Source organism: Mesoplodon densirostris, chromosome 17 (genome assembly GCF_025265405.1).
Source record: "Mesoplodon densirostris isolate mMesDen1 chromosome 17, mMesDen1 primary haplotype, whole genome shotgun sequence".
NCBI lineage: Eukaryota > Metazoa > Chordata > Mammalia > Artiodactyla > Ziphiidae > Mesoplodon > Mesoplodon densirostris.
In genome coordinates this window covers 23835197-23859855 of record NC_082677.1, presented here as the reverse complement: position 1 = coordinate 23859855, position 24659 = coordinate 23835197, and the positions used below count along the sequence as shown (strand labels likewise).

At 38.9% G+C, this 24659-nt stretch overlaps 1 protein-coding gene across 2 annotated transcripts in view; it reads right to left on the bottom strand.

Annotated features, from left to right (window-relative positions):
• EPSTI1 (epithelial stromal interaction 1) overlaps window positions 1-24659 on the bottom strand; it is a 103726-nt gene that overhangs the window by 53490 nt on the left and 25577 nt on the right. For both annotated transcript variants that reach the window (XM_060080069.1, XM_060080070.1), the window contains exons 5-6: window positions 20078-20161; window positions 10703-10776 (exon numbers count right to left, since the gene is read on the bottom strand). In XM_060080069.1, the coding sequence (XP_059936052.1) occupies window positions 10703-10776; window positions 20078-20161 (158 nt within the window). The remainder of the gene's footprint in view (window positions 1-10702; window positions 10777-20077; window positions 20162-24659) is intronic.

The following is a 24659-nucleotide window of genomic DNA, read 5'->3' as shown; positions in this document are numbered from 1 at the left end:
TGAACCAGGCTCCTGCCACTAATCACACCCCAGGGCTACAAGGTGCTACGCACCTTCCTCTACCTGGTTACCCACCAGGTAACCGCCAACTTTGCACCATGACAAGACACATAAGAACATGCTAGTAGGGACTTCCCTAGTCCAGTGGTTAAGACTTTGCCTTCCAATGCAGGGGGTATGGGTTCGATCCCTAGTCAGGGAGCTAAGATCCCACATGCCTTGTGGCCAAAAAAACCAAAACATAAAACAGAAGCAATATTGTAACAAATTCAATAAAGATTTTTTTTAATAGTCCACATCAAAAAAAAACATACTAATAAAAATGTTAAACTACCGATTTTAAAGCTAAATAGTCATAATTTAAAAGGTACCCTCACTGAAAAAATACCAGTGACAAATCTCTCCCTGGTTCTTTTTATCTTGCTGGGAGTGAATGGGGCAGTTTTTCCTTCTCTCACCTCCTGTCAGCTGACACACAAGTGCCAATGACTGCAGGGTGCAGACGGTGATATAAATGAGTGAAGTGAAGTGGGCCTAGATAGAGGGAGGGCAACGGGAGCGCGACTCAGTGGTATTCACAGTACATACCAAGAACTTACTAACCTAGTGTATACTAACCTAGTATAGTGCTTGACACATACCAGGTACATATTGTTGAATAAATGAAAGCACATTTCCTAATGTGAGATATTATCAATACATTTATATTTTTACCAGTGTAACAAAAAATTTGTGTTTTTCTGATTAGTGAAGCTGAATATTTCATTTATTTATATTTCTTCTCTTTTAACTATTTGTTTCAAGCCCTTTGCCAATTTTTCTAGAGTTGCCTTTTTCTTATTAATTTGTAAGGCTTCTTTGTGAAATTAAGCCTTTGCCCATTATTTTTAAGGCAAACAGTTTCTCCTAGACTATCACTTACTTGTAACGTAGTTCATTACATCATCTATCATAGGTTTTTTCTGTAGTCAAATCTGTGTTTTTTTTCTCATGGCTTCCAAGTTGTGTATAAAGGAGTTTTACCACAAAATTATAAAAGCATTCTTCATTACATTCTAATTGTGCTGAATCAGTACAATTTGTCAAATTATCTGTCCTTTTGACACTGATTGAACAAATACCTTTATCAGTAACTGAAGTCCTAAATACTAAATTCCCATATATCCATGGGTCTATTTGTAGACTCTCTCCCATTCACTAAATTTATTTATTACAATGCCAATAACACTGTTATTACTGCCATACCTATGTTGTATACGATACCTGATACAAGCTTCTCCCTGTCCCTTCAGTTTTTCAGGTTTGTCTATTTTTTTTTAATATTTTCTCTTTAAAAATGTTTTATCAAATTTCACAAAAGGTCCTGTTTAATTTATATATAAATATGAGTGGAATTATCTTTACAATGTTGATTTTTTTCCCTTCTATAGTAAATAGATGATCTACATTTAATATTTTCATTTTATTTTAGGTATTTTATTTTATGTATAGGTCTATTAGACTTATACTCACCTGTTTTACAGTGTGGATGATTATTGTAAATGAAATTTTTCTTTCAATTATATTTTATAATGAGCTTTTGATGGTGTGTCTGATGGTGCAAAGACAGAAGTGTTTGCATATTGAGTTTAGATTCATTCATGATAGTCAAACTATTTGTATTAGTTCTAATAATTTTTTAGTTGATTTCCTTGAGAGGTTTTAGGTGAGCAATCAGAGGCACTTATATCTCTTCCTTTCCAATATTTAAATTCTTTCTTTGTTAGAAATAGAAACTCTCTCTAATTTTCTATCTAAAAATCAGTATCAGTGATAAATAGCAAATGTCCTCTTATCCTGTTCCAGACTTTACTGAGAAAGTTACCTTCTTCTTCTGTTTTCACACCAGCTGGGCCTATTGTCTTTTTTAGGTGAGATCAAACTACATTTTCCCTTCCATTTAGAATTTTTATTCTATTCAGGTTTCAAGTCTAATAGCACATATTTTCCTAGGAAATCTGGGTTAAAAAAATTAACATAAGTAGGACATAGTATTTCTCTGCTCGAATTTTGGTTATACTTCCTTTCTTATCCTTGGAGTTCTTCCTTATTCCTTACTCAAGTCAAAAGTTTATCTATTTTACCAGAATTTTCCAAAAAAACTGGATTTTGGTTTAATTTAGTGATGATAAATTTTTCTATTCAACTTCATCACTTTTTCCCATTTATTCCTCCCTTCTATTTGTATTTATTTTATGGCTATAATCTTATCTTAATAAAATGCTTAGTTATTTTATTTCCATTTTTTCTAAAAGCTTTTAAACTTCTGCATCTTCTAAATAATTTTGTAGTCACATCCCGTGGATTTTAATGTGGAATACTTTAAAATTTATATTCTCTTATCCCAAAGTAATTTGTAATTTCAGTTTTGGTTTCAAAATTTTTTATCCTAATAGTCTCCCCCCATCCTCCCAGGGAACCTGAATCTTTAATTTTTTTATTTTTTAATTGAATAATTAACACACAATATTATATTAGTTTCAGGTATAAAACATAGTGACCTGATATTTTTATACATTATGAAATGATAACTGCAATAAGTCTAGTGTGGTGACAGATGGTAACCTAACAATCCTTTAAAAAGGTAACTAGAAAAAAATTTTTAAGTGGATAGACTTTAAAATTTCTTATTGCTTAATTTCTAATTTTATTACATTTTTCTTAGGAACAGTGGCTTTATAGGATTTGGGGGTAGTTTTGGAACTTACTGAGAGTCATTAAGGCCTTAGTCATGGCCAATGGTAGTTAAGTCATATTTGTAAAGAATAGGTATGTTCATAAACTAGGTACAACACTTTGTAACTATGTCTGTGTTATCATGCCAAGTCACTGTTATTCATATCCTCTATTCCTTATGAAGTTTTTTGGTTCACACGATGACCTATTAATTTCTACAGAGAATAAAAGGAAAATTTGACAAATCCATAATCTATATTACAGACTTCAGCAGTTTTTGTTTCATATATTTCAAATCTATATTGATATTTACAGTTCACATTATCTTTGGGATTACATATTTTATGTGCATAAAGTATTCTTTATCCTGTTGAATGCTTTTCATCTTGCATTCAATTTTGTCTCATATTAATATTGCTACCTCTGCCTTCTTTTATTAGCATTTATGGATATATGTTCCATGCCTTTGTTTTCCAACTCTTTTGTTTTATAGATATCTCTTAGAGTAGCATATAGCTAGATTTTTGTTTTTTTTTTTTTTTTTTTTGCAATCCAGGAACTTTTTTTAAATAAGGAAATTTAGCCTATATACCTTTTTTGTGATTGCTGTCTTGTTGTTTATAAAACTTACACCCTCTTTTCTGCCTTTTGTTGTAATTATCAATTTTTCATTTGATTTTTTTCTTCTTACGTTTTTGTTATATATCCTATTTGTACATGCAATACAATTAAACATATAATAAACACATAATTACTTATTTTTTTCTATCAATATCTGGAATTCACTAGCATTCACTCGTGCAAAAAAAATAATAATTGTTTTACTTCCTATCCTTCTCTCTCCCTTGTGCCTCTTCCATAGCACTGAAATCCTCCATGATTTTAATTTCATCATGTTGATTCTTAATAATAAAAAAGAAAAAGAAAAAAGCTAATCATATATTTGGCTATAAATGTCATTGTCTTCTTTATTCATAATTGTTCTGATATCTTACATCTTCCTCTTTCTTGGATTCCTTATTTGTTTGACCAGAGTTTATTTTGTGGCAGTTTTTTTCAGTAAAGATCTTAGAACTCACACAAAAGTGATAAAGTTGGCTGGCTGTGCAGGTAGCTTGTCTCCAGGATGGCGGGGGGGGGAGGGGGAGGCACATATTCCCCCAGGTATAGTACATTTACCAGGAGCACTTTCCAGGCCCCAGGGTCTTCTCGTGTGTCCAAAAGTTCTTAGGCTCTACCCTTGGAGATAAAGGCCGGAGTCAGCTGGTCCCTCTCTCTTACTTCTTCCTTTGCTATCCTTGTTTGGAGTTCCTTTATACTCTACCTTCTCCCTCCAAGCACTATGCTAAATTTCTTACATGGGTTATATTGATTAATCTTCGAGTTAGCAAATATTAGCCCCACCCCATGCTATATATGAGGAAACCTAGGCTCAATGTTAGGAGAGAGGTTAAAGTTTGAGACCAGGCAGGCAGTCTGATCCTAGATCTAGCCTCCCAAGAGGAGCACTGATGGTACCAGGTTCCAAAGAGGAGATACTTAAGTGAAACTATTTTGTAAATAAGGCACCAGTCAACTTTTATCTTTAACCAACTATTAACTACATCCTGAAAAAGACAGAAGCTGTTCCTGACATCCAGGAGCTGCCCGGGCATTCACAGCTAAGCCTTGGTGTTCTCCTATTGAAAGTAATTTCGCACAATATCAATATCAGAGGAGGTCACTTTATGATGGTGATGAATCATGAAAAAAAAGAACACTCCATGATATGTCTGAACAAAGAAAGATATATGAACCTTGTCTAAACCACAAAAGTGACCGAACAACCCAACATTTTGGCTAATAGGAGTGACTACTGCTTATTTATCAATTACAGTATTAATTAATTAATTAAAAGTATCTTCCCTCCTTTTAAATAAGATTAAGATACCTGATACCTACTTTGCTGTACATCTGAAACTAACACAACATTGTTAATCAACTGTACTCCAATATTTAAAAAAGTTTAAAAAAAAAGATACCTGATACCTAATCACTATTACCCCTGCTTCCTGATAACAGCCAACCCTGAACAAAACCCTGCTTCCTCAAACCCTCTCCCGAAATCAACCTGACAGAGGCCCAAACCCAATCAGTCCTTTCTGACATCTTCTTACTAAGGCGGCTCACAATTCCCCCATCGTGCGGCTAGAGAATTTGTAATTTATTTCATAAGCAATGGGAAGTAATCAAGGCTTTTGGAATAAGATAGTGACATGACAAAAGCTGTGCTGTAGAAAATGAAATCTGACAAACATATAAGACAATCGAGAAAAGAGACTGTTGGCAAAGAGAGTAAGAAAGCCATTCCAATAACTCAGAGGATGACAAGGAGATAGAAGCCATAATGCAAGTGGCATGTGACAAATACCTATATGAAGGTAGTGGCAGTGGGAATGAAAATGAGTTAACATTCACTAGGACATCTGCAGGAAGAATTGATAGTGGCTAGAAATTTTAACCATCAACATGATTTAACAGTCAGTAGATAGGGATTCTCTCAGATTTCTCATAAACTGTTCAGTCTCATTCTGAACAAAACAGAGGATTTTTGTACCTGTAAGTTCACTTCATTAGCATAAGATAGAAGGTTATGAATAGGGTAACTTTCAGTTCACCTTACTGGGATTATAAAATGCGAGGTTGGATTTAAGCCTACCATATGGATAAGGGATCAATTTAGCCCTTAAGTGTCTTTTGGAAGCTCCCACGAAGGGCATTAGAAGTTTAGGGAGCATATTAGAAGACAAACTTGGAACCTAAGCGTGCACATTCAGCAGACCTGCCTGGATCCTCAGCTCTAGGAAACTAAAACAGATGAAGATGTGCCTCCTAGGAACTCATCACACTATCATTCAAATGGAAATTAAAGAGATGTGTGGTTCCAATGGCGGAAATGAAGAAAACTTCCCAACATTACCATCGGCAGGCTGAGCTCATGGTGGTGCTTGGCAATTTAGAAATAAGAAGGTCCTACTTTGGAATGAGCTTGGTTCCAAGGGCTTTTTCAACCAAGGTTTTAAGAACTGAGCTCCTTCTCCCCTGGAAATATTGGTAGCTAGGAGTACAGTCCAGCCAGGAGAGCTCACAAAAGCCCATGTACCCTACAGGAAGCTTAACTGTGGAATTAATCCAGTGTTGGACCTGGAAAAGGATGTCCTTCGGGTCTGAGGAAAATCAGAGAAAGCAGACATACTTCCTCAGTTTTTCTTTTGCTTCTTGCAGGCAAAATTTAGATCTTCCTTGGAAGAATCAGAAGTCAGTTTTGCCCAAGTCTTTATCTCTGAACTGACCTATTCTATAGTCTTCTCCACAGGCCTATTCTATAGTCTTTTCCACAGGCCCCCCCCCCGTGTAGCTACAGGGCTTATCACCCCCACCCTAGCCTAATAATCCTGACCTTGTGAGTACAGTACACCTGTGAATTACTCATTATCCCTGGTCCTCCAAATCTCAAGACCAAGGTTTGGCTGCATTGCTCACTATGTCTGTGACTTTGAATTACTCAACCCTCCACCTGTAAAATGAAGATGATATATCCCTAATAGGGTTGATCTAAACATTAAATGAAAAAATGTATATAATATGCCTAACACTGCTGACACTCCATAGGTTCTCAATAATACAGCAGCTTATTACTTTGAAATAACATTTAAAAGAGCCAAGGACTTTGTATATTTTTAAAACTATACAAATGTACAATCTATTAGCTTAAATGATTATTAGATATGAGTTAAAATTGTAAATGCTTAAAATATACCCAGTTCTCACCTCTCCAGCAAATCCTTAAGAGAACATTGTTTTTCCTAACACCTGCACCCAAAATGCATCTGATTGCCCCATTCACATCTTACCCTAACACCCATAACTCATTACATGGGCTCAAAGTTCAAATCTGTCTCGACATCCATCCAAAAACCACATTGTGAGAAAGATGACTATGACTCAAAATAAATTACCATTTAAATTTCAAATGCTGAAATTTAAATAATCTAAATCACAACATCCTTTCTTTGATTATAACAAAACACATACACACACACACACACACACAAAGGTTTATTAACTGTTACTTCAAATCCTCAAATCTACCAGTAATATTGACTAATTAAAAAGGCCATCCTGAAAAATCACATTTGTCTTTTTATAAGTAGTAAAGAATGACAGAGTAAAATAATGGTGAAAACTATGCCAAGGTTAGAAGTCTATTTCTACCCTTCACCTTCATGCTCAAGAATCCTAGAACTAACTCTACACTGTGAAATTCAAGTCTGTCCCCAGCCAGAGTAGCAGACTTAATGCACCATTAATCTGGTCTGTTCTCAGCCGCCAATTGAAATAGTCACAGTCATTTGATTTTTAAGGAAAAGACAGTACTGCAGAAGTACATTCCAGAGGTCTTTTCATAAAAACCATCCCGTGTGCTCCATCTGCACATTCAATCTGCTTGTGTATTTTCCACCAGCTTGCTCGGGCAGATTAATGCGTACAATTAGAAAGCAACCCCACAGGCATTCAATAAACTGCTTTCACTATTACACTCAGGAGAGTCCCTCTGGATGTCAATAAAAGCCTAGTTTTCTGCCTGTTAGCTAAATAACTGACAACACTAAAAATAATCAGAAGCAAATGAACGAAGTCAGGAACAAGGTGGTAAGAAAGAATACATTAAGATTCTCATGGTGGTGCCCCAGGATGATATCATGAGCTTTTTCTCCAGCAACTTGGATTTACAGTCTGCTCAAGTCCATGGTTGCCCTTCTCTACAGAAAACAAAACAAAGCAAAGAACACCCCTCCTAGTCTGCTATTTGAAACACACATATCACAGCATTGAAAGAATTCCTTATTTGCATTTCTATTCTGTGATCCTTAGTTTGACAGCTTCAGGAGAATCTAATTTTTTGGTGAAGGGGATGGAATAGGGAACAGCCTGGTTGGTCTAGTGAAAACTTTGTGCTGTTAAAATTCTAAGAGCTCTTGGACTTCTCTGGTGGCGCAGTGGTTAAGAATCTGCCTGCCAATGCAGGGGACACGGGTTTGAGCCCTGGTCCAGGAAGATCCCACATGCCACAGAGCAGCTAAGCCCATGAGCCACAACTACTGAGCCTGCACTCTAAAGCCCGTGAGCCACAACTACTGAGCCCGCGAGCCTAGAGCCCGTGCTCCACAACAAGAGAAGCCACCACAATGAGAAGCCCACGCACCGCAATGAAGAGTAGCTCCTGCTCGCTGCAACTAGGGAAAGCCTGCGCGCAGCAACAGAGACCCAACGCAGCCAAAAATAAATAAATAAAAATTAAATGTTATACAGCAGAAACTAACACACCATTGTAAAGCAATTATATTCCAATAAAGATGTTAAAAAATTTCTAATAGCTCTCCTATACAATTCTTCCACCATAAACTGATTCTAAGAAAATATGATAAAGGCTTGTTATACAGAGGATCCATCTTATACAAGAAGTTTCTTTCATATTTCTAGCTATATAATGGTCATTCATTTCATTAGCTATTGGTCTTTTAATTTCAAAAGTACTTCAAAACAAAATACATTTAAAAAACACACACATATACTTCTTCTTGTGTTTCTCAATAGGCTTTAACAATCAATTTGAGATACTTCTCATTTTTAGCCAACTTCTCTTTTTCTTGGTTAACTGGGACTTTTATGATAAGCAGAAGAAAGATCAAGAGTGAAATGTGCATGTAATTGAATTCAGCTCCACTGATAGTGTGTGAGGTGCTTGAGGGTAGAACTCTTCTTTCTTTACAGAAAAACGATGATCTCTAGTATTCAGTAAACACAAACTCAAGAAGCTGGAGGACTAGAAAAAAAAAGGTTTGATGACACAATCTCCCACATCCTTTAAAACTCCAGGAATCTCTCATCCTTCACTTTATCATGTTTAAAACTCCCCAGAGGATGGACTTGTTCAACTTCCCAGTCCTGTACCTAAGACCCCTCATTGGTAAGCAGGTCTTCCCTTTTCCAGTGTAAACAAGGATGCCACAAGATAAATACATTTGTTCTTATTGTGTCTCCAGGCTACAAATGCTCCCATGGCATTTGGGGGCATTCAACTCCTCTGATTGGCCGAGAAATCAACTCTCATCCATTCTCTACCAAAGAAGGGGGAGGCAATAATACCTTAACCCTTAATCTATTGCCTGCCGCCCTCTCTCTCTCTCTAAGACAGCCAACTTCTCCTGGTGTTTAGCTTCACACCAGCTTCCTTGCCCCCATGTCTGCCTTAGAACAAAAGTGGGGAAAGATAACATCATTCATTAGCACTTCCACCCAACCCCATTCTATCTCCACTCTTTTCCTGGTCTGGGTAGCAGAGGCCAGGTACCCAACTTGCTAATGGGCAAAGTGAAATGCTGAGAAACTTCTTTTACATTCCAACCTCTGAGTCTTAAAGCAAAGAGCTGTTGCTTACAGTAGAGGCAGGAGAATCTCAGCGGAATGAGAAAACCAGACGATGCTGTACTTGGAAGAGGAACACACCTTAAGGTGTCACATATGCTCACCCCAACATCAGAATGATCTTAAATTCTACAAATGAGGTATAACGACGGGAATAGATAAGAGGAGGCAGTCAGTACAGTCCATCAGAAAGTGGGAGGCTGATGACTAGTTCTGGTGGAACCAGAAATCTCTAAACAGTCTCTAGAAAATAAGCTGTCTGATCCCATTCAAGAAGAACCTCTGTTAAGAAGTTACATATCAAGTCCCCATGAAATTCAGTCACTTATATACCATTTATTTTTTAAATAAATTTTTAATAAGATTTTAAAAATAAATTTATTTTATTTATATTTATTTTTGGCTGCATTGGATCTTTGTTGCGGTGCATGGGCTTCTCATGGTGGTGGCTTCTCTTGTTGCAGAGCATGGGCTCTAGGGCCGCAGGCTTCAGTAGTTGTGGCATGCAGGCTCAGTAATCATGGCTCGCCGGCTCTAGAGCACAGGCTCGGTAGTTGTGGCGCACGGGCTTAGTTGCTCCATGGCATGTGGTATCTTCCCAGACCAGGGCTCAAACCCACGTCCCCTGCATTGGCAGGTGGATTCTTAACCACTGCACCACCAGGGAAGCCCTATATAAGATATTTTATTTAATCCTGACAAATGGCCGATGGGAGAGATATTACCAACCCTAATTTTTTTTAGAAAAACTAAGCTTTAAAGAGGTTTAGTAGTTTGTCCAAGGTCACAGCTGAAGAATGGAGCTAGGATTTTGAACCCAAATCTGCTTGGTTTTAATTCTCCCATATTTGGAATTAACCTAGGGACAGAAATATGGTTCTTTGGTTTTGTCTATTCTTTTAAGCAGTGTGCAAGTAACCTACCTACTTAGAGCTGGAACACAAACTTATCTTTAAAGTTTGTATAAGAGAGTAGATTATCTACATTATAAAGCACATAGTAGTTGCCTCATACATGTTAGCTGCTGTAATTCACAAGTCATACTGGAAAAAGTACCTTGGTGTATGACCACCAATTGGGAGCTTTGCTGATAATTGTGAAATTACTTCTCACTTCTTGTTTACAAAAATGTAAGTCCTCAGTCCATTAGGTAAATCCCTAGTTAGTTTAGATTCTGCTTGGGTACTTCTTTCAAACAACATCTTCCTTATATTGGTGTTTTGGAAGTCTTCATAATCAAAAGTAACCTGGTTCACCAAAAAGCAAGCCCTCCAAGTTATTTAGAATGGGGAATTTCTCAAATTTGGCAGTATTCTTTCAAATCTGTTGACTACTAAAGAATACTTTAATGAGTATAGATATCTCCAAACTTAGAACCTCACTTCTAGAGTTCAATTACATAATTAATAGTCAACAATCCAACACCAGATGTTTTGAATAGTTACTATCACCTATAATTTAAAAGCACAATGAACAATATGTCTATAAAAGGTACAAAGTTCTGAAAATATAAATTTACCATTGCTGATGTTCTCTAAAAGCTTCTCTTCTGAGGTTTTCTTGAAGTCTCTTTTTCTCCTCTAGTTTATTGCTCTGAAATTTCAAGTATCAAAGTATAATCTATTAGGAAAGCTTTAAGCAGAATCATGATGTTAAAGTTACCCAAGGTCCAAAATCTTTAGGCTCATGTGGCCTCAGTAGTCCAATATGGTACCTACCAGGGCTTCCAAGGTGATAACCCTCTCACAACGCACGTGCCCTACACTGAAAGCCAGGAGCTCCAAGTTCTTTCCATGGCTCCCCTCTTCCAACTTGATTGGTATAATCACAGAATCAGTATTTCACATTTTTACCTTAGTTCAGATGATAGCAACATTTATATCTTAAGCAATGTTTTCAAAATGTTCTAAGGAAAACATGAAATTTCCACACCAATCATGTTAAATTAAAATTATAATAAATGATTAAATAGATGATACAAAATATGTGTATATATATAAATGGTTAAATAGTTGATACTACATATATATCTCCACATTACAATAAAGCATTCAGGAAAAGATTTTCAATAAGCCAATTCAATTCCCTTCTGACTTAGAATCAGATACTTAAAGCTGTTGAGAGACTGAACAGCAAATGTCCAAAAAAAACCATCCACTTGCATAGAAGAATCCTCTCATTTTTTAAATTAGTTGTTTGGAGAGTCTAGAGATAAAGAACTTCACATTTGATATTACTGTCACCATGGCTCTGGCATATTTTAATCCAACTTAATAACCCAGAAACACTTATGTTTTTTTACTATGATACAGCTGTCATTTTTTTTTAATTTGCCTGTGAAAAACAAGTAGACTTCCTAGACAACAAATTTAATGGGCAGTTGAAACAAGTACTACAACACAGGAGAGACTTGAAGTTTTAATTGAATCCAAGGGAGAAGTCAAGCAGCTGGATTTGCTTTAAAAAAAAAAAAAAAAAAAATGGACTTGTCCCTCAGGAAGACCTGTGAAAAGGGAATAATGGAAATCATCACTTCCAAACTCTAACATAAGTTTAGCTCCATCTTCCAAAGAGAGGAAAAAACTGTTCATATTGTTCATTTCCATGAAAGCCTTCATTCACACAGAACTATTTACTCATCCCATTTTGAAAGGTAAAATGGATGATTTGTTTCAGAAAAAACATAAAGGAAATTTACTACAATCCAAGAGAATTGTAATACAATTCAGTTGTAATTCAGTTATAATACAAGGCAATTGGATTATTAATGAATCACAGTTCTAGGAAGCAAACTAACAGAAAATTGTACAACTGAATAAACATGATCTCAATCTAGAAAAAAATCCTGACTCACGAGACCAAAAGTAGTCAATTGAGATGAGTTCCCCACATCTCTGGGGGAACAAAAGGGGGCCGCGAGGTAAAAGACAGCAAGGAAGCAAGCAGTAAATATTGATTAAACCAGGATTAGGAATGCTACGTAGAGAACAGTGAGAAAATCACACAAGCATTTAGAGACCAGGGCTGGGTTCCTTTAGCAAGGTCAGAAATTGGAACATGGATTTCATCTCTTCACTAACAGATTATCATTGGACTCAACTTACAAAAACAGTTACTCAGTAGCTAAATTCTATCCAACAAAGGTCTGTTTATCCCTCAAGAGTTGATGGAGAAGTATTTTGCAAAATACTGGAGTATTTAAGTATTCAATACCTACCACTGTGGTAGCTGTTTTAGTATACTAATCCAAATACTTAGATTTAGTCAGACTACTTATTTCTTTCCATTTAATAGTGAGTTAAGGAATCACCCAACCATACTTACACATATACAAATACATAATATAAAAGATCTAAGAATATGAGGTCCAGAAGAAAAAATATGGAATGAGTTCTAGGTCCACCATCACTGAGTGACCTTAAACAAATCATTTAATATCACTGAATCTCATGTATTCAACAAACATTTATCAAATGCCTATTATATGCTCAGTACTATGTTCTGTTAGATGCTGGGAATAAAAACAGACAGTGCCTACTCTGGAAAATTTCAGAAGCTAGTTGGGAACACAGACAAGAAAGCCATGATGGCAGTGTGTAAAATATATTAGGGAATAGAGGTTTGCAAATATGTAATATGAATACAAAGAAAAAGCACAGAAGTGGGCAATTGGGAAATGCTTTCAACAGTTCCACAGACATTCATTCAGTGCCTTCTATGTGGGCAGACCCCATCCTGGGTTAGGGTTAGGGTTAGGGTTAGGGTTAAGGTTAGCCAAAATTTGGAATATGGTTTCTAACCTCGGGTTCATGAATAAGCTGTCTGATAGGAGTATGCTTATTTTTATGGAGTGTGAGTCCATAGCTTTCTTCAGATTTCCCTAGGGGCTGATGACCAAATAAAAGGATAAGAACCATGGGTCTAATGAGAGGTAGAAATTCTAGATAGAGACCAATCTTAAGCAAGAACTTTCCAGGAGGAAAAGGAGGTGATGGGAGCAAGGCTACTGCACTCCATTGTATGGTTTCTTACTGCCCAGGGGTCTAGCAGAGAGGTGAAAAAGGCTGAAATAGAGGCAGCATTCAGCTTACCAAGGCTTGCATCCCAGCATGGGGTGTTTCAGCACAACAGAGGTGTCTTTTTCTATTTCTCACAAAAGTACCATCTGTCACCAATCTGAGCACCCACATAACTGCCTGGATGAAGAATCTGTTTCTAGTTTGCACAAAGACAATGATGGGATAGTAGTGGCCCTGAATAGGAAAAGGGCATTCCTATAACATACAATATTTTCAATATAGAAAGGCACAAGAGAATATGCCAGTTCAGGAAACCCCAAGAAGCTTGTGGATAAATTCAAAGGGATATGTGGTGAGACGCATGGAGGACAAGGTTGAGAAAGTAGGAAGAGGCAATTATAAAGAAATTTATATGCCAAGTAAAGGAGTTTGGACTTCATTAAAGGCAATGATGAGCCATTATGTTATTTTAAGCAGGATAGTAAGCAGCTCACCCTGAAAGCAACACGAAGGATAAGCCACAGAAAGGACCACAAATATAAAAACCAAGGGTGTGGTTCTCACAGTAATCCAGGCCAAATTATGAGTCCCAAATTAAGACAACAGGGACAGAAAAGAAAGGACAAATCCTAGAAAAATGTCGGGGACAGAAATAGGAGAGTAGAAAGAAACAGTAGGAGGTAGGCTATATTAATAGAGAATGAGTCAAAAAAGGGGGGAAGATTACTGGTGACTATCACTTAAGAGCATCAGAATGAATATGAGGTCAGTTTTGAACCTACTGGATTTGAGATAAACCGTGGCACATCTAGAAAGATATATCAAGCATACAGTAAAATATATGGTTCTGGGATTCAGGAATATGGTCTGGAGATGTGGATTTCAGAAATCATCAGCACAAGCAAAATCCACAGACATGGAAATGCGGGGGCTTTCACCTAAGAATATGGTGACATAGGCACAGGGAAATGAGAGAAGATGAATGGATGGGACCTGGATAGAACACCAATAACAGAAAAACAAGCAGAGGAAAAGGATCCGGATGAAATCCAGAGGTGTAGGACAAAGTACTATTTAATAGTTACAATATTACAAACAGTTTAGGTAAGTTAGGAACTGAAGAGTCTCCACTGGGTTTTTCAACTAAGAGCTCATTAGTCATTCTTGGCTAGATAAATACCAGTGAATTACTAGAGACAGAAGTCAAACTCAGCCCACCAAGCAACAGGTGAAGGTGAGGACTCAAAGAAGGTAAGTTTCTAAGCTAGCTGAGCTCAGCATCACCTGGGGAACTTTGTTTAAAACAGAGATTTTTTTTTTTTTTTTTTTTGTTCAGGTGATTTATAAGGAGTCAGTCTACATACTGGCATGTAGGAACCCAATGTGGTAGAAAAGGCTTTCAAGAAGCTGAGCTGTGATGCTTGGGGGGGAGGAGTTGAAAGCAAACCAGAACAGAGACACTTTGTTTTTAAGATGAGAGATTTCAGTATGATTATACCCCAAGAGAGAAAAACAGAAACAACAAGAAAGCTACAGGAGAGGGCTTCCCTGGTGGCGCAGTGGTTGAGAGTCCGCCTGCCAATGCAGGGGACACAGGTTCATACCCCGGTCCGGGAAGATCCCACATGCCGCGGAGCGGCTGGGCCCGTGAGCCATGGCCGCTGAGCCTGCGCGTCCGGAGCCTGTGCTCTGCAACAGGAAAGGCCACAACAGTGAGAGGCCCACGTACCGCAAAAAAAAAAAAAAAAAAAAAAAGAAAGCAAGCTACAGGAGAAAAGGAGGGTTAACGGATGGAGCAGCAATGTTCCCGGGGAGATGGAGGAAAGATGGGATGGGAAGCACGGGTGGGAGAGTCCATCATAGCAACAAGGAAGAGCACTTTCTTATTCCTGCTGAGACGAGACGGGGGCAGAAACGGCAAAGGAAGAGTAAGGAAACAGAAAAATATAGGTGCTTCCAGCCTTGTGGTCTTTATTCACTAGAAGGTGGGAAATGAGGTCATGTGCTGAAAACGAGAGGTGAGGATAAGAAGAATGTGAAAGGAGGAAGATGTCGGTAATTAGAGATGAGCCTAGCCTGCAAAGGAAAGTGCTGTGCACTAGGAATTGTTAAAGACCCAGCTGGGAGGGAAGCCCAGCAATCTCGTGTGACAGGAAGAGCCAGTGTGTTTTTTCTCCAGCAACCCAGTTCATGTGGGTTTATTTAACTTAGAAATAAATTAAACCAATCCAATTCATGTGTAAAATAAAAATCCTCTCTGCCTTCCACACAAGAGGTTGAAATAATAGTAGAGTCAAATGAATTAGGGCACTTCTTTACATGTATAATTAGGTCAGGGCACCCTTTTTCACTGCTTACTTAGTGCTACCCATTGTACAAAGAGATTTGCACCTATTGTATCCTTTAGTCCCACCAGTCCCATTATTATATTATTATACCCATTTTACAGCTAAGGAAAGTGAAACATAAAGAAGCTTACAGCTTACCCTTTTAGTACTACATCTGCATTTCAGAGATATAATTAACATCCCAACATTACAGGATTAATTAATGGGGTCAATTAATGGGACCCTACTGCATTCCAACAACCAGAGGCTTAATGCCTACACCAGCTCATCCACAAAGAAATGCATGATGTAGGAACCATATTTCTGGGAAATACTTGAAAGTTTTGCTTTGTTCCTTGAAAGTTTTAAGAAATGGAAACTTTTCCCAGTTTATAAAAACAATACTGAAATAATTTCCTTGATGCTGAGTTTTATTCCTAAAACTGTTTTTAAACTGTTAGCCCTCGCTAGTACTTGTTTCCTAGAAATAATAATAATAATAATAATATTAATAATAATACCCTAAGAGGTTGGGAGAATCAAATAAAAGAATTTGTAAACTATATAGCCCTATATAATATGATTTCAAACATATGAGGATCAAAGGCAGAATAAGATGAATCCAGGAGGTAGGGAGGGTCTTTGACATGGAATTGGAGATTTTTATTTTTTAAGTTTGTGGGCATTATGAAAGTCTGGAAAAAAATCAAATTATTACTCTGCCATACAGATCTCCAGGAAGAAAAATTAATACACATTAAAACCACATGAGTTGTATTAGTTTTCTATTGCTGCTGTAACAACCATGAACTTAATAGCTTAAAACAACATAAATTTGTTAATAACCTTACAGTTCTGGAGGTCAGAAGTCCAAAACGGGTCTAACAGGGCTAAAATAATATATTGATGTTGAGGGAAATTGGCAGACTCCAGTACTAGTAGCAGCTGTTATGTCCACAAGGCTTTTAGGTAGCTAGCAATATGAGTCCCCTCCAAAGACTACAGCAGGGACTTTACTTCTTTCTACCCCTACAATATGCACTCTATTTCCAGAATCACATCTTCTGTTTGCATGCTCTGCTATCCTAAGATGTCAGTCATCTATTTGTTCAGTGTAGGAGTTAGGGGTACCACAGTTATGGTTTTGTAGCTCCTACCCATAGGTTTAGTCTCTTTTATCCAATGGCCTTTCTCTACTTCAAGCCAACAATGGCAGGCTCAGTCTTTCTACCGCTCCATCTCTTCATGCTCTCAATCTTCTCTCTCCCTCTTCCAAGTTAAGGACCCTTATGATAACACTGGACCCACCTGAAAAATGCAGGATACACTCTCTCTACTTGAAAGTAAGTTGATGAGCAACCTTAATTCCACCTGCAAACTTAGCTCCCCTTTGCCATGTAACAGAACATCTCCCTAGGTTCCAGGGATTAGAATGTGGAAGAGGAGGGGAGGGGGCATTTTTCTGCCTACCACATGGGTTGTAATCTATTTTTAAATCAGTAAGTATCAGACACATAATGTGCCAGATAATTCATAAAATCCTTGCCCTCGCTGCCAAGCCCTCTGAAGCTTGGTTTGGGAATGTGGCGGGGCGGGGGGCGGAGGCAGTGAAAGGAGGACCTCTTTCCTTTCGGGCAAAGCAGTGGTGTGCTGATAAGCTTAACAACCAGCTCTAGCAGGGAGGAGGAGGGGAGGTTGATTTGTAGCATTTACTGATTTCTGTGGTGAAAATACTCCTCATGGTCAGTTTCAGTCTACCAACATGAAGTCCGCTAGCCCACAAAATAGAACAATCCACTCTCATGAGCCAGGACAAGGAGGCCCCAGTACACCACTGGAAGAATACATAACATCAACATACTCTAATGTAGGGAATACAAGTTTAACTGAAGCGTCCCAGTGGCCTCTCCAAAGTTCCCCTTAACCCACAGGATTAACTCTTCCTGGATCCCATTGACATGATCAGAGGCTAAAGAGCTGGCTGCCTTTCATACCTTTGTGTGTATTAAGGATCCATATATGCTGGCAGGGAGTACAGTTTACTCTCCCCTCACTCACACACAGGTGGTGACCCATCAGAAAGAGACCCAGTGTTCCCTGGTGACCCCTCCTGGGAGAGGACAAACTGAAGGTCAAGGGGGATTAAGACCAAGAGGCCAAGTTAGAGGTTCTCGGGTGGCAATAGGCTCTTGGATTTGACTTGGCTCACAGCTCCTGGACAGCAGCCATGTGCCTAAGGGGGACGGTGATATTTTGTAAGCTGGTGTCCATGTGTGTGTTTGCTGTGCATTTTAAGGAATAAATGCTCCATAAGCACAGCCATTATCGCTTCCCTTGGCCATTTTCACACTGGCAATGTGAAGTATGCCATTTCTAGGTGGCTAATGTCCACTTTTCTTTTATATGACATAAGCTATTAAATGGGCTCACATCTGGTATGAAAAGCAACAGATTTATATACAACAGGGAGAGCTAGGTCAGGGTGGCAGTCCAGGCCCATTAGCCAGAGAAATCAAGTCTGTGGAAGGACCAGAGTGGGCTGCTCCTTCTCTTGTAAGGCAATTTAGATTAATGCTCCTCAAACCAGTATGTGTACAAGAATCACCTGGGGAGCTTGTTAAAAGGCAGGTTCTGTTTCAGAAGGTCTGGGGTGGGATTTGAGATTCTGTATGTCTAATAAGTGATATCAAGGCTGCTGGTTCAAGGACCACATTTTGAATGGGATGGATCTATACGTACCAACTCCCTCTCCCCATCTCTCACTTTTGGACAAATTTATACCAATAATCATTACACTTGTCATGTTAGAAAAGCCAACCCAGTTAAGGCTTCTGTAGTTAATGATTTCTGTACATCTGATGTTACAGTATAACTTGGAAAAGGAGGGAATGCTGCTTTTACTCAATGTTAAAGAAAACTGTTTCAGCCACTAACATTTCTGAATAGTATACATAATTTGACCAAAGAAAAAATGAGCTATAAATGACCCACAAGCCAGCCATTTATGGGTATTAAATGACAACTAATAAATCACTTTTAGGATGAGTTTACAACACAATTCTTTAGGATCTGCAAGCCCCTTAATTAGATTTGATGATTTTCTTAGTTGAACCTGAAATACAGAATGATTATGCTATATAAAGGGAATACCTTCTCTACAATCACAAGACTGAAGTGTGAACCTTCCTTTGAAAGAAAAAATGGGGCAGGGGTGGGGTTGAATGGAAGAGTGAGGAACAGAGAGGTAGAAAGAGAGAGAAAGGTTTTAAAAAGTTATTATGAGAATTTTTTCAACGAAGGTATAATAGATGATGACTTGGAAGTGAGCTGCTGAATCAAATTTAGTAAACAAAGTGCCTATACTCTTTTTTTTATACCTCCAGCATTTCAATTCCTCATGTGTAAGTCCAATCTTATCTCTACCCCAGAGCCTACATCTTTACAGATGTAGCATCTCTACAGATGTAGCATCTCTACATCTACACATGTTCCCAGCCTTGAGAGACAAGGAGGTGGGGCTTACAGACTCATTTTATAGGAACAGTTCAGAGAGGGGTAGGGGCCTGTCCAAGGTCACACAGCACAACAGGACACCTGGCAAGAAAGACTTAGTTTGCTCCCCAGCCAGGTAGAGAGCTCCTCGGGGAAAGAAAAGACTAACACTCTTGCACATTCCACAAGCCACCAGCTTTGGGCTTCATTAATTCTAGTAAAAATATCTATTGCTTGGTAACCAGGTTTAAATTTTGACCAACACTCAATCTTTAAGAGGAAAAAAAGAGAAGGATGAAGAGAGATACAGACAGCAAGAAAAAGAATTGTGTTTTCATGACATAAACCTGCAGCAGATGTCATACTTGGTCATCGGTGATTCAAGCTCTTGCCCCCAGACCTCCAACACTTAAAACCTACTACAGCTTAGGACTTTGTGGGGAATGGGAGCAGGAGTGGGGGGGGGGGGAATGGGGATAGAAGAACAGTACATTCTTCCTTCTCTAGCAGATGATCATTTTTAAAAGATTCTTCCCCCCAATCCCCCGAAAGAGTATCAAAACTAAAAACATCAGTTTGAGGTTTGAAGTAGATCATATCACTAATACTGAAATGTAAATGCATGCTTTTTCTTTATCAGTGAGAGAGGTATGTTCACCTATTTAACACTCACCCTGGAAAATTCAATATTTAGATATAAATATGATGGTGTACCACTGGTGGCCATTGTTACCAACTGCTGTGCCTTCTGGCCAAATACACAGCTACTCCTTTGATCACTTACCTGGGAGGCGAGAGTGTGATGACAAAGAACTCTAGCTCTGATATCAGTCAGACTGGATTCAAACCCTACTTCTGTTTACTGGCTACGAGTCCTTGGTCAAGTTATCTAATCCTCTGTCAGTTTCATTTGAAAACTTGGGTAATAAGAATATTATACACTTCACAGGCTCTTGTGAGGATTAAACACTTTGTATATGAACAGTGTCTAGAGAGAACCTGGCCCATCAGAAGCCCTCAGTAAATGCTGACTCACCATTCTCTCCAATGTCTTACCTTTTCTCTCTGAACTGCCTTCATTTTTTGGATTTCGGCTTCTTCAGCTTCCCTCTTGATTCTTATATATTCTTCTCTTTTTAGCTAAATTGTATTGAGATTACAGAAGACAAAAAGCAGTTACTATTTTTCAGTCTGAACCAATGGAACACAAAATTATGATGAAAGGAAGAGCTTCAAGATGGCGGAAGAGTAAGACATGGAGATCACCTTCCTCCCCACAAATACATCAGAAATATATCTACATGTGGAACAACTCCTACTGAACACTGGCAGAAGACCTCAGACCTCCCAAAAGGCAAGAAACTCCCCACATACCTGGGTTGGGCAAAAGAAAAAAGAATAAACAGAGACAAAAGGATTGGGACGGGACCTGCACCAGTGGGAGGGAGCTGTGAAGGAGGAAAGGTTTCCACACACTAGGAAGCCCCTTCGCGGGAGGAGACTGTGGGGGCAGAGGGGGAAGCTTCGGAGCCACGGAGGAAAGCGCAGCCACAGGGGTGCGGAGGGCAAAGCACAGAGATTCCCACACAGAGGATGGGTGCCGACCAGCACTCACCAGCCTGAGAGGCTTGTCTGCTCACCCGCCGGGGCGGGCGGGGCTGGGAGCTGAGGCTCGGGCTTCGGAGGTCGAATCCCAGGGACAGGAAAGGGGTTGGCAGTGTGAGCACAGCCTGAAGGGGCTAGTGCGCCACGGCTAGCCGGGAGGGAGTCCGGGAAAAAGTCTGGAGCTGCCGAAGAGGCAAGAGACATTTTCTTGCCTCTTTGTTTCCTGGTGCGCGAGGAGAGGGGATTAAGAGCGCTGCTTAAAGGAGCTCCAGAGACGGGCGTGAGCCACGGCTAACACCGCGGACCCCAGAGATGGGCGTGGGACGCTGGGGCTGCTGCCGCCACCACGAGGCCTGTGTGCGAGCACAGGTCACTGTCCACACCTCACCTCCCGGGAGCCTGTGCAGCCCGCCACTGCCAGGGTCCCATGATCCAGGGACAGCTTCTCCGGGAGAACACACGGCGCGCCTCAGGCTGGTGCAACGTCACACCAGCCTCTGCCACCGCAGGCTCGCCCCGCATCCATACCCCTCCCTCCCCGCGGCCTGAGTGAGCCAGAGCCCCCAAATGAGCTGCTCCTTTAACCCCGTCCTGTCTGAGCAAAGAACAGACACCCTCAGGCGACCTACACGCAGAGGCGGGGCCAAATGCAAAGCTAAAGGATGAGCTGTTCGAACACAGAAGAGAAACGGAAATCTCTACCAGCAGCCTCAGGAGCAGTGGATTAAATCTCCACAATCAACTTGATGTACCCTGCATCTGTGGAATACCTGAATAGACAACGAATCATCCCAAATTGAGGTGGACTTTGGGAGCAATGATATATTTTTTTTTCCCCTTTTTCTCTTTTGGAGAGTGTGTATGTGTATGCTTCTGTGTGTGATTTTGTCTGTACAGCTTTGCTTTTATACCATTTGTCCTAGGGTTTGGTCTCTCTTTTTTTTTTTTTTTTTTTATAGCAGTGTTTTTAGCACTATCATTGGTGGATTTGTGTTTTGGTTAGGTTGCTCTCTTCCTTCTTTCTTTTTATTACTTTAAAAAAATATTTTTTAATTATTATTTTTATTTTTTATTTTAATTTAATTCTATTTTTTTCTTTCTCCCTTCCTTCCTTCCTTCCTCCCTCCCTCCCTCTCTCTTTCTTTCTTTCTTTCCTTCTCTCCCTTTTTTTCTGAGCCGTGTGGATGACAGACTCTTGGTGCTCCAGCCAGGAGTCAGTGCTGTGCCTCTGAGGTGGGAGAGCCAACTTCAGGACACGGGTCCACAAGAGACCTCCCAGCTCCACATAATATGAAACAGCAAAAATCTCCCAGAGATCTCCATCTCAACACCAAGACCCAGCTTCACTCAACGACCAGCAAGCTACAGTGCTGGACACCCTATGCCAAACAACTAGCAAGACAGGAACACAAACCCACCCATTAGCAGAGACGCTGCCTAAAATCATAATAAGGTTACGGACACCCCAAAACACACCACCAGACGTGGTCCTGCCCACCAGAAAGACAATATCCAGCCTCATGCACCAGAACACAGGCACCAGTCCCCTCCACCAGGAAGCCTACACAACCCACTGAACCAACCTTAGCCACTGGGGACAGACACCAAAAACAATGGGAACTACGAACCTGCAGCCTGTGAAAAGGAGACCCCACACACAGTAAGTTAAGCAAAATGAAAAGAAAGAGAAACACACAACAGACGAAGGAGCAAGGTAAAAACCCATCAGACATAACAAATGAAGAGGAAATAGGCAGTCTACCTGAAAAAGAATTCAGGAGAATGATAGTAAAGATGATCCAAAATCTTGGAAATAGAATGGAGAAAATACAAGAAACGTTTAACAAGGACCTAGAAGAACTAAAGAGCAAACAAACAGTGATGAACAACACAGTAAATGAAATTAAAATTCTCTAGAAGGGATCAATAGCAGAATAACTGAGGCAGAAAAACGGATAAGTGACCGGGAAGATAAAATAGTAGAAATAACTACTGCAGAGCAGAATAAAGAAAACAAATGAAAAGAATTGAGGACAGTCTCAGAGACCTCTTGGACAACATTAAATGCACCAACATTCGAATTATAGGGGTCCCAGAAGAAGGAGAGAAAAAGAAAGGGACTGAGAAAATATTTGAAGAGATTATAGTTGAAAACTTCCCTAATATGGGAAAGGAAATAGTTAATCAAGTCCAGGAAGCACAGAGTCCCATATAGGATAAATCCAAGGAGAAAGACACCAAGACACATATTAATCAAACTATCAAAAATTAAATACAAAGAAAAAATATTAAAAGCAGCAAGGGAAAAACAACAAATAACATACAAGGGAATCCCCATAAGGTTAACAGCTGATCTTTCAGCAGAAACTCTGCAAGCCAGAAGGGACTGGCAGGACGTATTTAAAGTGATGAAGGGGAAAAACCTACAACCAAGATTACTATACCCAGCAAGAATCTCATTCAGATTTGACAGAGAAATTAAAACCTTTACAGACAAGCAAAAGCTAAGACAATTCAGCACCACCAAACCAGGTTTACAACAAATGCTAAAGGAACTTCTCTAGGCAGGAAACACAAGAGAAGGAAAAGACCTATAATAACAAACCCAAAACAATTAAGAAAATGGTAACAGGAACATACATATTGATAACGACCTTAAATGTAAATGCATTAACTGCTCCAACCAAAAGACATAGACTGGCTGAATGGATACAAAAACAAGACCCGTATATATGCTGTCTACAAGAGACCCACTTCAGACCTAGGGACACATAAGAATGAAAGTGAGGGGATGGAAAGAGATATTCCATGCTAATGGAAATCAAAAGAAAGCTGGAGAAGCAATTCTCATATCAGACAAAATAGACTTTAAAACAATGACTACTATAAGAGACAAAGAAGGACACTACATGATGATGAAGGGATCAATCCAAGAATAAGATATAACAATTGTAAATATTTATGTACCCAACATAGGAGCACCTCAATACTTAAGGCAAATGCTAACAGCCATAAAAGGGGAAATCGACAGTAACATAATCATAGTAGGGGACTTTAACACACCACTTTCACCAATGGACAGATCATCCAAAATGAAAATAAATAAGGAAACACAAGCTTTAAATGATACATTAAACAAGATGGACTTAGTTGATATTTATAGGACATTCCATCCAAAAACAACAGAATACATTTTCTTCTCAAGTGCTCATGGAACATTCTCCAGGATAGATCATATCTTGGGTCACAAATCAAGCCTTGGTAAATTTAAGAAAATTAAAATCATATCCATTATCTTTTCCAACCACAATGCTATGTGACTAGATATCAATTACAGAAAAAATCTGTAAAAAATACAAACACATGGAAGCTAAACAACACACTATGTAATAACCAAGAGATCACTGAAGAAATCAAAGAGGAAATCAAAAAATACCTAGAAACAAATGACAATGAAAACACGACATCCCAAAACCTATGAGATGCAGCAAAAGCAGTTCTAAGAGGGAAGTTTATAGCATTACAAGCCTAGCTTAAGAAAGAAGAAACATCTCAAGTAAACAATCTAACCGTACACCTAAAGCAATTAGAGAAAGAAAAACAAAAACATCCCAAAGTTAGCAGAAGGAAAGAAATCATAAAGATCTGATCAGAAATAAATGTAAAAGAAATGAAGGAAATGATAGCAAAGATCAATAAAACTAAAAGCTGGTTCTTCGAGGAGATAAAATTGATAAACCATTAGCCAGACTCATCAAGAAAAAAAGGGAGAAGACTCAAATCAATAGAATTAGAAATGAAAAAGGAGAAGTAATAACTGATACTGCAGAAATACAAAGGATCATGAGAGATTATTACAAGCAACTCTATGCCAATAAAATGGACAACCTGGAAGAAATGGACAAATTCTTAGGAATGCACAACCTTCTGAGACTGAACCAGGAAGAAATAGAAAATATGAACAGACCAATCACAAGCACTGAAATTAAAACTATGATTAAAAATCTTCCAAGAAAGAAAAGCCCAGGACCAG